The sequence below is a fragment of the Drosophila miranda genome, chromosome 3, assembly GCF_003369915.1.
Source record: "Drosophila miranda strain MSH22 chromosome 3, D.miranda_PacBio2.1, whole genome shotgun sequence".
Taxonomy (NCBI): Eukaryota; Metazoa; Arthropoda; class Insecta; order Diptera; family Drosophilidae; genus Drosophila; species Drosophila miranda.
The window spans coordinates 5,810,927-5,827,244 of record NC_046676.1 but is presented as its reverse complement, the minus strand read 5'-3'; the positions used below and the strand labels follow the sequence as shown (position 1 = coordinate 5,827,244).

Here is a 16,318-nt window from a genome sequence, read left to right as displayed (position 1 = left end):
CTACCTCCCACCACCCTTTTTCAAGTGGCCCCCAAAATAGCGCACTTTGACTTTGGCGAGGTGGCGGCCAATTTCGAGGACTCGGTTTCGGTGAACTGTTTGGTCAGCTCCGGCGACCTGCCGCTCGACATTGAGTGGCTGTTCAACGAGTATCCCATCAACCACTACTCGGGCATATCCACGTCCAAGATGGGCAAGCGCCTCAGTGTCCTGATGATCGATGCCGTGAATGCCCGCCATGTGGGCAACTACACCTGCAAGGCGCGCAATCTGTGGGCCTCGGCCGTCTACACGGCTCAGTTGATAGTGAATGGTATAGTGGAGATTATAGGACTTGAGTGTATTAATCTTTTTTTGTTGGTACTTCTATATGTGGCCCACATCCTTCCCCTGTCACCTCTCTACACACACCCACACACACGCGCAAGATGCATGTCCGCTTTCGCTTTGTGTCTTGGCTTTTGATCGCTGTTCAGTTCAGGGCTCATACAAAAATCGATTGGATCTGTGAATAAGCTTTATAGAACTAAGAATCTTTTTGGGGAAACTTTGTGAGATATAAAAGTGGGTAGACCCCTCCCAGTTCCTTCCTTCTATCCGTACTATAATCTATGTTTTAATCCCTCAAGTTCCACCCCACATCAGTCCCTTTGAGTTCGGGGATGAGCCGGCCAACTTTGGCGACTCGGTGACCGTTCAGTGCACAATTTCCAAGGGCGATCTGCCCGTGGACATCACCTGGCTGTTCAATGACTATGCCATCAATGACTATCATGGCGTGACCACATCGAAGATTGGCAAGAAGGTGAATGTCCTGACCATTGACTCGGTGAATGGCAACAATGCAGGAAACTATACGTGCCGGGCCCGGAACAAGGCCCAGGCGGTGGAGTACACAGCGGCGTTGGTGGTCAATGGTGGGCCACAGCTCCATAATGTCAGATTTAAATTAGATAGATCGTTATTTTCAGTTGGTTGATTCAGTTTCTCTTCTGTTTATCCATCAAAGTCTTGCCCCAAATCACGCCCTTTGCCACTGGCTCACAGCCGACCCATCTGGGCCAGTACATAACCTATCAGTGCACCCTCACGGAGGGCGACCTGCCCCTGAACATACGCTGGACGTTCAACAATCAGCCGCTCTTCAACGACGACGACCAGGACATACTGATTGCCAAAATGGGGCGGCGCAGCAGCGTCCTGACCATCGAGAGTGTGGCCGCGCGGCATGCGGGCAACTACAGCTGCCACGGCGAGAATGACGCCGGCAGGGCCACCTACAGCACCCAGCTGAGAGTGATAGGTGGACCGGACGCTTAGAAAATTCCTAGAGCACCCTGTAGCGCTTCTCATTACGATTATTATAATTTGTGCACCTTATTTTTTATTCGTATTTTCCCAACCATCATCAACACCACAACACGACTACCACTATGCAGTTCTGCCGCGCATCATACCCTTCGCCTTCGAGGAGGGCCCCGCCCAGGTGGGGCAGTACCTGACGCTGCACTGCTCCGTGCCTGGCGGGGACCTGCCCATGCAAATCGATTGGACGCTGGATGGCCAGGCCATGCCCGAGGATCTGGGCATCAGCACGGCTCGTGTGGGCCGTCGGGGCAGCGTCCTCACCATAGAAGCCGTCGAGGCCTCGCATGCGGGCAACTTCACCTGCCACGCCCGCAACTCGGCTGGCCATCAGCAGTACACAGCGCCACTGAATGTCTATGGTTAGCCTGAATGGAATCTATGGAATCCCTGCTCCCTCCCGGGTCGCTTGAGTAGTTCGTTGTGGCTGCCTCTACTAACCAGAAGCATCCGTCTGATGCATCATCCTCTCTCTCTTTCTCTGTTGCAGTCTCCCTGCCTCTGTCTTACATCTGTCACTCTTTTGTAGAATGTTAAGCTAGACATACTCACACACACAATACTCGTTACTTGCATGACTGAAATAAGAACGCACTGATCCTGATCTGAACTGAAAGCGAATCACCCACCCATATAGAACTCAGACAAGACTTGTGCTCCCTGTATTTCCGATATGTTTTCTTAGAGATAGGGTCGTTGATAGGGTCACGCGTTGCCCTTTTCTTCGTTAGGGTTCCCCTCAACTCAACTGAAATCAACTCAATTTATATTTTTTGTTTAATTATAACTTTTCATCATTTTTATTTGAACAAACATCAAGTGCTGCCCAAGCTGGCCCCCCTGCCCGTCAATTCCCCCCTCTATGTGGGCGACTACTACCAACTGTCCTGTGCGGTGGTGCACGGGGATGCGCCCTTCAACATCACCTGGGACTACAATGGCCAGCCGGCCGGAGATCTGCCCGGGGTCAGTATCATGATGCACAGCCGGCGCAGCAGCTCACTGAACATCGAGAGCGTCCAGGGCGGCCATGCGGGTGTCTACACCTGCCGGGGCGCCAATCGGGCGGGAGAGACGACGGCCGAGAGCCATCTCAGTGTCAAGGGTTTGTTCCACGTACACCTGGTAGCGGTAGACTCCTAGAATAGGCCCAAGACGCATCTGTAAATCTCTTTCCCCGTCTTCGTCTCTGTGTCTGTCTCTGCCTTTGTCTGGTGTTGGTAATGCATTAGCACGAATGTGTATTATATATAACAGGCGGTGGGGATATTTTGTTGCCCCACCCCGATTTCCCACGCCACTCACCCATTGCACGGCTTTCGTTTCACCCGCTTAGAGCTGCCCCAAATCGAGCAATTTCATTTCAATGCCAACGGGGTCAACGGCGGCCAGGCGGTGCGTGTCATGTGCATGGTCACCTCCGGCGATCTGCCCATCGACATATACTGGCTGAAGGACGGCCAGCCGCTGCTCCGCTCCATATACCACAAGATCGACGAGTACACCCTGATACTGTCGCTGCGCCAGACCACCATCAGCGACTCCGGCAACTATACGTGCGTGGCCAGCAATGCGGCAGGCATGGCCAGTCGCTCATCCAGCCTGAAAGTGAAGGGTACTACGACCATACCGTTGTACATATATACGAACTGTAATAGATGGTTCGGGTGTAAATTGTATGTTATTTTCATTTGTACAAAGTTTCTTTACATCCAGTCCCAACCGAATCGACAAAAGTCTCGACAGAACATCAGAAAATGAAACTTTTGGTAAATTAAATGAGCTTAACTACAGATAATGGATATTAATGGATATAGGGGGTAGGGGGTTTTCTACTAAATTTGATGATAGTAAGTCTGATACTGTCTGAACACTTCTTATAAAGGGATCTTCAGTTCAATAGATGCCCAAAAATAGGACAAAAACCAATAGATTGTGCTTAAAGAACCTTTTTTTGATGATCTAAATGCAGAATGGATCTGTTCGATCCCTCTTAGGTTCTGAATAACATCATGGATAACGTCATACCTTTCCGATTTCCTCTCCCATCTAAGAACCGCCCGTGCTCGCTCCCCTCCTGCTCTCCACCACCGTTTGCGATGTGGGCGACTATGTGCAGCTGACGTGCATCGCCAGCCGCGGTGCCACGCCCATACTTTTCGAGTGGTGGCTCAACGGCCTACAGGTGCACGACCACGAGGGGCGCGACGACGTCGCGGCGGTCCAACAGGCGACGGTGGGCGAGCACACGAGCCTGCTCCTGATCCACAGGGTGCAGGCGAGCCATGGGGGCAACTACAGTTGCAGGGCCAGCAATCAGGTGGGCGTGGCAGAGCGCCAGGCCAGGCTAACTGTAAATGGTAAATGGAATGGGGAATCACCATCGTTTTTTCTCTCCTTCTCAGTCACTCTCGCTCTCTCTTTTTGTCTCTTCCCTCAGCGGCTCTAATCAAGTTTATGCTTGACTTATTTTTGACTATTTCACTCTCTAGGCCAAAGACTGTAGAACAGTTCGATTGGGGTCTAGATACATACGAGATCGTGAAGTTTGATCTATAATTATGATCCGCACTGTATATAAGCAATGTATGGTACACGCTTTACACTCGAACAATTACTTCTCTGATCTTTAGATACTTAAATACATAGAATCGTACCAATGTATGGCAAAATCAGCTCAGATCTGACTGCATCACACATACCACAGCACACCCACTCCACACACACACTAGTAAACGCACACCCACACAGAACACAGACCACAGAGCACTCTACTGGCACTCTTCAAGAAATCCACGATTCACGAAGAAAGCTCACAGCCTGACAATTTTGCTTAAGCCTTTATATGTTAACACATACATATTTATTTATGAGGATAATCAACCAACAAACCAACCAACAGCAACAACAGCAACAACAGCAAGATCTATACCATATTAATCGCTTCTCAATGTCTACCTAACGAAAACTGTACTTAATCGTAGCCTGAGAGGCACTCAGCCTGCCGCCATTGAGGCTGAGTCCTGCGCGCTTCCATAAACGTAACATTTCGTCCCCGATCAGTCCACTCCAGACCCGAGAAAGAACCCACGAATCCCCCCTCATCCCCCCACCCATTCCTCATTAATTAACTTTCATTTTATTCCTAATCATTTACCTAGTCACTAAGGCACAAAACGAAGTCTGTTCGCAAGGAAATGTATGAGAAACGTATGAGAGAAATAGTTGTCCAGAACAACCCCGAACAGTACTTCGTTTTGCACAAATTGCATGAACTTTAACCTTTAGTTTGTTCTAACTTTCAGTTTCATTAAAGCCCAACTTTCTGTTGTCCTGTTAACGTTTTGGTTACTTTATTATGCTAATAATGTACTTGGTTGTAGTTAGACTTCTTTATTTAATCCTAAAGATAAGAACAAGTGTGGAAATATTTTTGTATGCAAAGCAAACCTTTAAAGGAGATTATCAAGAATATTTTCGCACAGTAAAAGCAAATTGAAATGATGTTCACTAAATCTTAACGTCCCTCATCTTTAAAGATCGCTTTCCAATTTCCTAAAGAACATTTTACTTTGCTTGAACCAAAAGTCCGTCCAGTCAATCCGCTTATCCACAAGGATACAAGCCAACCGCATGCTTTTTACTATATCATCCAGAGAAACCGCAACAGCCTTACTAACATATTTTCTTTCCACACAACACAACCTCGACGACGTATAGTGCCACCAAGATGGATTCTTGAGCCCACCGACAAGGCCTTCGCCCAGGGATCCGACGCCAAGGTGGAATGCAAAGCCGATGGATTCCCCAAGCCCCAAGTAACCTGGAAGAAAGCAGTTGGTACGTATAACATCAGTGGAACCCTTAAAAGAAGTACTCTGATGAGGATGAATCTCTGTCTCAGGCGACACACCCGGAGAGTACAAGGATCTGAAGAAGAGCGACAACATTCGGGTGGAGGAGGGAACCCTGCACGTGGACAACATCCAGAAGACCAACGAGGGCTACTATCTGTGCGAGGCCATCAACGGCATCGGCTCAGGTCTCTCCGCCGTGATCATGATCAGCGTGCAGGCCCCACCAGAGTTCACGGAGAAGCTGCGCAACCAAACCGCCCGACGAGGCGAACCCGCCGTCCTGCAGTGCGAGGCCAAGGGCGAGAAGCCGATCGGCATCTTGTGGAACATGAACAACATGCGCCTGGACCCCAAGAACGACAACCGCTATACGATCCGTGAGGAGATCCTCTCCACCGGCGTCATGTCCAGCCTCTCCATCAAGCGCACCGAACGCTCCGACTCTGCTCTGTTCACTTGTGTGGCCACCAATGCCTTTGGATCCGACGATGCCAGCATCAACATGATTGTCCAAGAGGTGCCCGAGATGCCCTACGCCCTGAAGGTCCTCGACAAGTCCGGCAGATCCGTGCAGCTGAGCTGGGCCCAGCCCTACGACGGAAACTCTCCCCTCAACCGCTACATCATCGAGTTCAAGCGCTCCCGCGCCTCCTGGAGCGAGATCGATCGCGTCATGGTCCCCGGCCACACCACCGAAGCCCAGGTTCAGAAACTCAGCCCCGCCACCACCTACAACATCCGCATTGTGGCCGAGAACGTGATTGGCACCTCGCAATCATCGGAGGCCGTCACCATCATCACCGCCGAGGAAGCTCCGTCTGGCAAGCCGCAAAACATCAAAGTGGAGCCCGTGAACCAGACCACCATGCGCGTGACCTGGAAGCCCCCACCACGCACCGAATGGAACGGCGAGATCCTGGGCTACTATGTTGGGTACAAGCTATCCAACACCAATTCTTCGTACGTCTTCGAGACCATTAACTTCATCACCGAGGAGGGCAAGGAGCACATCCTGGACCTGCAGAACCTGCGCGTCTACACCCAGTACTCGGTGGTCATCCAGGCATTCAACAAGATCGGAGCAGGACCTTTGAGCGAAGAGGAGAAGCAGTTCACGGCCGAAGGCACACCGAGCCAGCCGCCCAGCGACACCTCCTGCACCACTCTCACCTCCCAGACCATACGCGTTAGCTGGGTAAGCCCCCCCTTGGAGTCGGCCAATGGCGTGATCAAGACCTACAAGGTTGTATATGCCCCCAGCGATGAGTGGTATGGTAAGTGGGAATCAGAATCAGTCCTCCAGAGAATCAGTACCTCCAATTAACTCCAACAATTAACCGACAGATGAGACCAAGCGACACTACAAGAAGACCGCCTCCTCCGACACCGTTCTGCATGGCCTGAAGAAGTACACCAACTACACGATGCAGGTGCTGGCCACCACAGCCGGAGGCGATGGCGTTCGCAGCGCCCCCATTCACTGCCAAACTGAACCAGATGGTGAGTGCCGATCAACGAGCAATAGAATATCTCTTTTATAACTCTCCTATCTTCCGGTTACAGTTCCCGAAGCACCCACCGATGTGAAGGCTCTGGTGATGGGCAACGCTGCCATCCTCGTCTCGTGGCGTCAACCGGCGCAGCCCAACGGCATCATCACCCAGTACACCGTCTACTCGAAGGCCGAGGGCGCCGAGACTGAGACGAAGACCCAGAAGGTGCCCCACTACCAAATGAGCTTCGAGGCCAGCGAGCTGGAGAAGAACAAACCGTACGAGTTCTGGGTCACGGCCAGCACCACCATCGGCGAGGGTCAGCAGTCCAAGAGCATTGTGGCCATGCCCAGCGACCAGGTGCCCGCCAAGATTGCCTCCTTCGACGACACGTTCACCGCCACCTTCAAGGAAGACGCCAAGATGCCCTGCCTGGCTGTCGGCGCCCCCCAGCCCGAGATAACCTGGAAGATCAAGGGCGTCGACTTCAGTGCCAACGATCGCATGCGCCTTCTGCCCGACGGCTCCCTGCTGATTAAGTCCGTGAACCGTCAGGATGCCGGAGACTACTCCTGCCATGCCGAGAACTCCATTGCCAAGGACTCCATCACCCACAAGCTGATTGTGCTGGCACCGCCCCAGTCACCCCATGTCACCCTCTCGGCCACCACCACCGATGCCCTGACCGTCAAGCTGAAGCCCCATGAAGGAGACACCGCTCCCCTGCATGGCTACACCTTGCACTACAAGCCAGGTGGGTATCCTTGGGTTGGGGAAGACTTCTCCCATTCAATAATGTAAATCTGGGAAATCTGTTTCAGAATTCGGCGAATGGGAAACTGCTGAGGTGTCTGTGGACTCGCAGAAGCACAACATTGAGAGTCTCCTCTGCGGATCCCGCTACCAGGTCTACGCCACAGGATTCAACAAGTGAGTAGCTTTCACAGCCATCCACTTCACGTCCGATCTAATGACCTCCCCTCCTCCTGTGATTAGCATTGGTGCCGGCGAGGCGTCCGACATTCTGAACACCCGCACCAAGGGCCAAAAGCCCAAGCTGCCAGAGAAGCCGCGCTTCATTGAGGTCTCGTCCAACTCCGTCTCGCTGCACTTCAAGGCCTGGAAAGACGGCGGCTGCCCCATGTCTCACTTCGTGGTTGAGAGCAAGAAACGGTACGAGGATCATCATGACACGTTATCCCAAACAAACATTTGCTAACCTAACCTTCCCGCCTGAACATCCACAGCGATCAAATCGAATGGAACCAGATCTCGAACAACGTCAAGCCCGACAACAACTACGTGGTGCTCGACCTGGAGCCCGCCACCTGGTACAACCTCCGCATCACTGCCCACAACTCTGCCGGCTTCACCGTGGCCGAATACGACTTTGCCACTCTGACCGTGACCGGAGGTATTTATGATCTGTTTTCCAATTCGAATCCCAGTTCCAAAACGATTCCCGCATTGCTTTTGTACATAGAGTACTCTGCGTAGACAGTGTGGGACAGCCTGAGCCCAAAGAATGCCGCTCCATGGGGCAGCCGCCGTTCCCAGGTCCTGGGCGGGGGCTGTCGGGTGGAGAGGCATCCGGATCGGGTCCCCACCAGCACTGTCCATATACAAATAACAAGATGAGAAGCACCCAGCCATAAAATGTTGTACACACACACACAGACACATTCTATATATTTCCTGAGTTGATTTTGCCTTTTGCCAAAACAAAAAGAAATTAAAAAAAAAAAAACAAAAAAATATGAGCAAATTTTTTATTTAATTTTCAATGAGAACAAATTGCACAGTAAATTACCTCTGATTTTGTTTTGTTTGTACTTTTCTGTTTGTGAGCACCAAGCTTGAGAAACTAGTTCCATTTGTTTATATTTTGTAATGTTTATTGTTTCGTTGTCAAATGCCAGAACTCTGAACGCCGTGCCACCCGAATAATTAGTGTAAAAAACTAATCATTTTCCTTACGTAAATGCAATTTGTTTCTTTCCGTTTTTATCCATAGTAGTCCCAATCAATAAGCGAAGAGGTGCATATATATTTTATGTGTACATAACTGAATAGTTAACCAACTCACGATCCAGCAATGTTTTCATTTGTTTTTATTTCACAATAGATCCATTTGTAGTTCTAGAGATCACAGTATGAATATATGGTTTTTACTTATTTGATTAATTCTTATTTTCTGCATTTCTGTGCCCAGTTTGTGAAAGAGATTTTGTATAAATACTACTACCAAACACACTTCAGAAAAGGAACTAGTCTGCGATATGTACAATAAGCACTATCGTATTTATGTACAATAAATGTTGTCGTACCCCGCGATCCATCCCCCCAGTTCTAAGATTGTACAAACTCCAATCTCCAATCTTTGTATATTCCCAGCTAAACAAAAACAATAACAAACAAATCTTCTTTAAGCTCCATTTTATAGCAGTGTGCTCAAGTCGGAGAATTCTTTGATATTCGATCTTCAAGAATATTTCTTTTCCTTGAAATTCTGCCACCTCAATACAGCGATTAGACATCTCTAATTCCCATCCACAACTGGTCACAGATTCCATTCCATTCCCCCACTCACAGATTAAGCCATAATTTTAGCATCTTAATTTCGATTTTTATTTGATTTTATAAATAGCAAAATGCTCGTTCAAAAATATACCAGAAAATATATAAACACAGGAAAAGATAAAACAAAACTGGGAACCGAGCAGAGCCACTACAAAAAAAAAAATATAAAAAAAAAATACAAAACAAAAAACATAGTAATACACAACAACCAAAGATTTTGCATCCAACATACATATCAGAGTCCAGAGTCCAGTGTCCAGTCCATTCAGACCCGATCCGACAAGAGAGCCGAGCGAGTCTGAGAGCTGATTTCCTTATATATCTTATACATTCATTACAGTTACATGGATACATTTTGTTTTGGGTTTTTGTGATTTGTGACATTACATTAAGATTCCTTACGATTCATTTCAGTTATGTCAAGTTATAGTTGAGTTGTTCCGCCTAAGTTAGTTGGTTTATTTCAAGAACAGATCTCTGCCATTCTTGGAATGTTGTTCAATGCGTTTGGTCCAGTTAGCGTTTTTACATACATACATACTCGTATTCGTACGTACATAATTAATTACAACTAGCTTTAAGCGGTCTAAAAAACAAATTGCATTTAATCGTATTTAAAATAAAGTGTTTTTTATACAATTTATCGTTACATCGTTACAATTACAACTTAAACCTACATATCCAATAGTTCAATTAAACTAGTTTTCAGATCAATTTACTCAAGTTCTGCGCATTGTAAAATAACCAACAAAAAACAAACAAAAACCAATTACTTTAATCACTTTTCTCTCTATCTCTCTCTCTCTCTCTGTGTCTGTGAAACGAATCGATATCGATTTGCTATCGATTCCTGTATTCGATTCTTTCACCAACGATAACTGTCTGTATTTGTATATGTATATGTATGTGTGTCTGGGTACAAAAGTCAATGTGAAGAAGAGGAAGGCGAAGCCGAAGGGCCACAGAAGATTGCCATGCTCGTACGAGTCTCTCTCTCTACCGTCTCTCTCTGTCTCTCTCCTTGTCTCTCTCCCTTTGTGTGTAATCGATATCCGAATCCCACCCACCCACTGTCCTGGACCTGTCCACTCAAACACTCTTTGGTTGTTGTTGTTATTGTTGTTGCAGGCACTATCGCCCCCTCGCGCGATTTACCCGAATTAAGCGCCGAGGACACGATCCGCATTATCCTCTCGAACCTCAATTTAGTTGTGCCCGTCGTGGCGGCTCTGCTCGTCATAATAATAGCGATAATTGTTATTTGTATACTGCGTAGCAAGGGCAATCACCACAAAGGTATCTATAAGTAAATCCAACTAATTAAGAATTTCGTTTTCTCTTTTCGGTTTCTCTCTCTCTCTATCTCTCTGAAACACCCACACAAACACACACACACACATGTCTACACCCACAACCACAACACACGGCCAAAAACACTTGCGCTTTTGCCTTGAAATATCTGCATGAAATGTTGTCGTTGGTCTGCATGATATCTCAACTGGTTTGTATATCAATCGATTGATCAATTGACACTCGAAAGTCACCATTGCCCCCCTGGACGATGGCCTCGGCCATGGCAATGTCCACACCCGCATCCGCCTGCCCGCCTGGATGCCCGAGTGGCTGGACCTCAACTTCATGGTGCCGCTGATAGCCACCGTCGTGGTGGTTGCGGTGGGCATCTGTGTGGTGTGCGTGGCCCTGTCCCGACGACGAGCCGACGACCTGCGCGGCGGCCAGAAGGATGTCTATTGTAGGTTCTCCCCTGATCTTGGGGTGTTTCAGAGGCCCCATGTGTTGCTATCCGTTATGTAACCCATCGATTTGCATTTTGTTTTTAGTTTAGCTCGATATTTTATTTCTGTTTTATTGTGTGTTGGCTAAATGTCGGACGATCAGCTTTTCTGTTTCTAGCCGTCACTCTATCAACAAAGAATCCATGGTAAACCTTTGAACTACATCGTTTATGGAATGTCTGTGTCTGCTTTTACGCTATTTGCATGATATGATATGGTACACACTTACATATGTAGATCCGTAGAGACATTCATACAAGCTACACTCACAGAAATAAACCAAATGTTTGCACTACAAAAATATACCAACAGAATATACCAAGTACTAAGTACTGAAAATATACCCAGTTCTATGTATAAATACTTATAAATAATATATTCAATTTGTTTCAATGTCTGTGCCATACAACTACCTAATATCATTAATTTTCCATCGTCATTGAAGCCAATTGGAAAATTAACTTTCAAATATAGTTTGCGATGATTCAAAATGTACAGATTTACTTGATAAAAGGGCCAACAGCCCAGGCAACAAGCTGTTGGTCCTTTCCTATATCCAAATGTTAGTTGAACCCAAGTAAAAGATAATCGTATACCTATGCTAGCCTTATTGTTGTATATACGTTTTGCTTATGACCTAAGCAACTTTTACATTCGAAACGACTTCTCACCAATACTATCCTATCTATATAGCTATATACTATACTCGTACATATCATCCACAAAACAAGACAAATCAAATCAAATCTATCGTAACCGTTTTCAGTTGAACACTTTCCGCACTTTTTCCCCTGTTCTTTGAAACCAAACTAAGATGCTTTTTGAAATCGCAATCGAGATCGTTCATTGGATCAATGCTAAAAGTAAAGTCGAGTAAATGCAAAATTAAGTTCATCGCTCATTTCATTCCATTGTTAATCGTAATTGCTAAATGTTAATCGTTGACCAGTTGGTATATTTTGAGACTCAACCAGAAAACCAAAAACACTTCACGTAACATCTTTTGGAATCTTTTTTGCAATTGTAACTTGTATTTTTGAGCTACTAATTAGCACATTTAGTGTGTTGAAATGCCGCACCAAAAACCAAACCCAAAAAAAACCAAAAACCAAACCAAACCAACCAAAAAAGATTATAATAATTTTCAAAATCCAATAACGAGTGACGGAACAAGTCGAAATCGAGAAAAAAAAGAAAAGAAAAAACAGAAGTAAAGTATGCGAGTTGATTGCATTCGAGCCGCAATGCAATGACGGAAAAGCATCTTCAGTGTTTCAATATTGAGTTGGCGATATCATATATTAATTCTAGACGATGTAGTTTACAATCAGACAATGGGACCCGGCGCCACCCTGGACAAGCGCCGCCCGGACCTGCGCGACGAGCTCGGCTACATAGCGCCCCCCAACCGGAAGCTGCCCCCCGTGCCCGGATCCAACTACAACACCTGCGACCGGATTAAGCGAGGTACAGTCATAAGTAAGCATCTAAATTTCCAATGCAACATTTATTAATGCCTCGAGCCCACGTCCGGGGAGACAGTGCACCTGAGCATCCCCGGGCATGGCCTGGGGCTTAGTTCTTTCTTCCATTTACTTTGCAAACCAAAAGATAAAAAAGAAACCGAAAAGATATCAAGTATTTTGCGTTGCTATTGCACACACACTCAGACACATACTCAGAGAGGTAGGCGGTGACACGCCCATCTGCCCACACACGACACTCGAGCTAAGCTTTTGTCGAGACCGAAAAATTCTTAATGTTGCTTTTTTGGAGTGCTTCCTTTTGAGTTGAGTCCTCCCTGAGTCCTGGTCCTGTTCCTATTCCCAGAACCAAAAGATTCCCAGCATGAAATGAACGAAAGAACATTCCGAAATGAACATTCCTAAATGTTGTTGTAAATTTAGACAAATAAATTTTAAGTTAAGCTTTTTTCTGTTCGGGATACATCCGCAATGTTGAGTCGAATATTGCGGAAGCAGCCCTACATTTTTGATTGCAATTGAACTTATGATTTAAACCTCTTGCCTCCCACTCTCCTACCCCACCGCACCCTTCGGTTGCTTCGGTTCCATTATGATTTCCATTGACTTATCTTTGATGTTGTACGAAATTGGAAATTTTAAAAATACCACACGAAAACGAATCCACCACACCGAATCATACCACACCCCATGATCATAAATCGAAACGATCGCGTAACACGAAACCATAGGCGGCCGCGGTGGCTTGCGCTCGAACCACTCCACGTGGGATCCGCGTCGCCCCAACCTGTACGAGGAGCTGAAGGCCCCGCCAGTGCCCCTGCACGGCAATCAATATGGTCATGCCCACGGCAACGCTGAGTGCCACTACAGGCATCCAGGTAGGAGGACTGGAGAGGAGCAGCTGCCTCCCTCTGCGGTCTTTTTTATTTCAGTACTCACATCCCCAAGTCCCCAACTCCGAAACTAACCCACACCCAACCATCCTCCACATCCTCTTTTAGTTGATTTACCAACACTAACCAGTTGTAGTCTAACGCCTGGTCACAACGAGCTAACAAAGTAGTAAGTAACCATTTAATGGGGGCTATGGCTATGCCAATGGCTATGGGGGAACAGGATTCATTCAAGCATACTAAAAACACTAAACAGAACCACTCGAGACACCACTGTCGCCAGCAGTTGAGCCAAACACCCATGCTAATTGAGTTCTCTTCCCGCAAGGCATGGAAGATGAAATCTGCCCCTATGCCACCTTCCACCTGCTCGGATTCCGCGAGGAAATGGATCCCACCAAGGCCATGAACTTCCAGACCTTCCCGCACCAGAACGGACACACTGGCCCCGTGCCCGGCCATGCTGGCACCATGCTGCCACCCGGACACCCAGGACATGTGCACTCACGATCGGGATCTCAGTCGATGCCTCGCGCCAATCGCTACCAACGCAAGAACAGCCAGGGCGGACAGTCATCGATCTACACTCCAGCTCCTGAATACGACGATCCAGCCAACTGTGCCGAGGAGGATCAATATGTGAGTAAACGGATCCGTGCGGGCGGCATGACTTGATTTTCCCCTTTTACAGCGTCGCTACACTCGCGTCAACTCTCAGGGCGGTAGCCTGTACTCTGGACCCGGACCCGAATACGATGATCCAGCCAACTGTGCCCCCGAGGAGGATCAGTATGGCTCCCAGTACGGCGGCCCGTATGGACAGCCCTACGATCATTACGGCTCTCGTGGATCCATGGGACGCCGCAGCGTTGGTAAGTGAACGCGAACCAGAGAATCCCAGTCGATACCCAGTCGAATCTCTACTGATCTTTCTGCATGATCGCCAGGCTCTGCTCGCAATCCTGGAAATGGCTCGCCCGAGCCTCCACCACCGCCTCCACGCAACCATGACATGAGCAACTCCTCATTCAACGACTCCAAGGAGAGCAACGAGATCTCAGAGGCTGAGTGCGACCGCGATCACGGACCACGCGGCAACTATGGCGGTAAGTTCTGACCCAAAGAGAAGCTCAGACGAGACCCAAGTTGTTGTTGCATTCGATATATAACCTCATATTCGCTTTGGTAAATTTCCAAAATTCGAATTCGTCTAATTTTAACACAACCAATTCGTCATCTCTTTCAACTCTATTTTTTCGAAATTTTTGTATAAAATATAACCATACATAAATTGATCAGAAGACACCAATGAGGGTGAGTGATGCAAGCCGAAGTTGAGCTAGATAGTGTGATTATCCATCATCATTCGATAACCAATCACCCTCATACTTCGACTCCTCACGATCCCCCGATCACGATCACCGTCACATAAAAGATATGCTCAAGATATAATAGATCCAGTGACCCCCTCATTTCCCATCAGTCAGAGTGTTTTTGGTTGTCCCGCTCATACACTCCACAAATATTCATGCTGTGTTTTGCTAAACAATTTTGCAAAAGAACATCCGTGTTGTAAATGTCTTAAGTTTTTTATTCAGATTTTGTTACTTGGTTTTTGGTTATTTTTATATATCTGATATTCGTTTTTAAGATTCATTCAAATTGCACACTTAACATTTCATTTTACTTCATGGCGCACATATTTCTCACACCTCAATGTTTTATGTTTTGTATCTAACGACCATGGGGAGAAATCGAAACCCTTGTGACTAGAAATCTGCATGCGACGACCTCATAGAGGACCTTCTCTAGTGGGATCAACACTCATTTCAAAGTACCCTACCCCTACCCCTACCACTACCTCTATCCTGCACGAATTATTCATTTTCGATGGGACATCGAACACGTGTTTGGACTTAAGCCGATACCCAATGTTTTATTTTCATTTGATATATGTTTTTCTTTCTATTTATTTTATGGCATTGTAAATCCAAATATATAATATCCTACTTTTTCGGTTCGGGCAAAACAAAACAAATCAAAAAAAAAACACACACAAATTTCTCTTGCAAATATTTTGAATATACTCGTATAAAATGCGGAAATCGCAGCTGTGAAGCGATCCCCCCAACCGAAAGATCAGCGCACCACCGAAGAGATGCGTAAACTGATTGAAAGGTAAGACCAATGCGACCAGATCCAGAGATCTACGGAGCACACACACTCAATCACAGATGCACACAAGTCGTTAATCGTAGTTCTGGTGCAGTAACTAATCTCAATCCACTAATTTCCTTTGCTCTTGTTCGTTTACCTACTAACTTGATTGTGAATGATTATGATCGCTGACACTAGTCGTCGACAGTTGTAAGTTCTCTAAACTAAACTCTAAACCCTAATCCCTAACTAAGTGTGACTAACCACGAAAGCCATGCATGTCCATACCCTGTACATATTTTATAACAGAGACTGCATCCAACCTATATATATATACTACTTTTAACCAAGTTTATTTTCGGGTTCTTGTTTGTTTTCAAATTTCAATTAATTTGGTTTGTCCTTAAGTTGATTTCTGATTTTTTCAGATTTGAATTTTGATTTTCATTTCATTTCTGGTTGGTTTGAAGGCAAATCACAGTTGAATGTTTTGAAATCGTTTTGATAACCTAATCCATACGATACCGTACCGCCTAGGATAAGCAGGCTGCAAGCCATACTCGTACTCGTTTATGTCTACTCCAAACACCCGTACATACATATTCCCACAAGTTCTAACAGTCTCTTGCAGCTTTGCGCTTGGCCTCAGCTTGCCAAACACAAGAAGTAAACGTAAACTACTCGTATGAT

General features: G+C 46.6%; 1 protein-coding gene across 50 annotated transcripts in view; it reads left to right on the top strand.

Moving 5' to 3' along the window:
* LOC108158722 (Down syndrome cell adhesion molecule-like protein Dscam2) overlaps positions 1-16,318 on the top strand; it is a 63,643-nt gene that overhangs the window by 43,974 nt on the left and 3,351 nt on the right. For 39 of the 50 annotated variants that reach the window (XM_033392117.1, XM_033392153.1, XM_033392144.1 and 36 more), the window contains exons 10-25: positions 5,086-5,205; positions 5,270-6,496; positions 6,567-6,722; positions 6,786-7,469; positions 7,537-7,645; positions 7,712-7,888; positions 7,963-8,129; positions 10,836-11,048; positions 12,403-12,570; positions 13,307-13,456; positions 13,800-14,110; positions 14,163-14,343; positions 14,419-14,577; positions 14,771-14,785; positions 15,583-15,649; positions 15,827-15,838. In XM_033392117.1, coding sequence (XP_033248008.1) covers positions 5,086-5,205; positions 5,270-6,496; positions 6,567-6,722; positions 6,786-7,469; positions 7,537-7,645; positions 7,712-7,888; positions 7,963-8,129; positions 10,836-11,048; positions 12,403-12,570; positions 13,307-13,456; positions 13,800-14,110; positions 14,163-14,343; positions 14,419-14,577; positions 14,771-14,785; positions 15,583-15,649; positions 15,827-15,838 — 3,916 coding nt within the window. Of the gene's footprint in view, positions 1-1,439; positions 1,728-2,185; positions 2,471-5,085; positions 5,206-5,269; positions 6,497-6,566; positions 6,723-6,785; positions 7,470-7,536; positions 7,646-7,711; positions 7,889-7,962; positions 8,130-10,423; positions 10,592-10,835; positions 11,049-12,402; positions 12,571-13,306; positions 13,457-13,799; positions 14,111-14,162; positions 14,344-14,418; positions 14,578-14,770; positions 14,786-15,582; positions 15,650-15,826; positions 15,839-16,318 lie in introns of all 50 variants that reach the window. The other 11 variants (XM_017291304.2, XM_017291303.2, XM_017291300.2 and 8 more) reach the window with 7 other exon arrangements.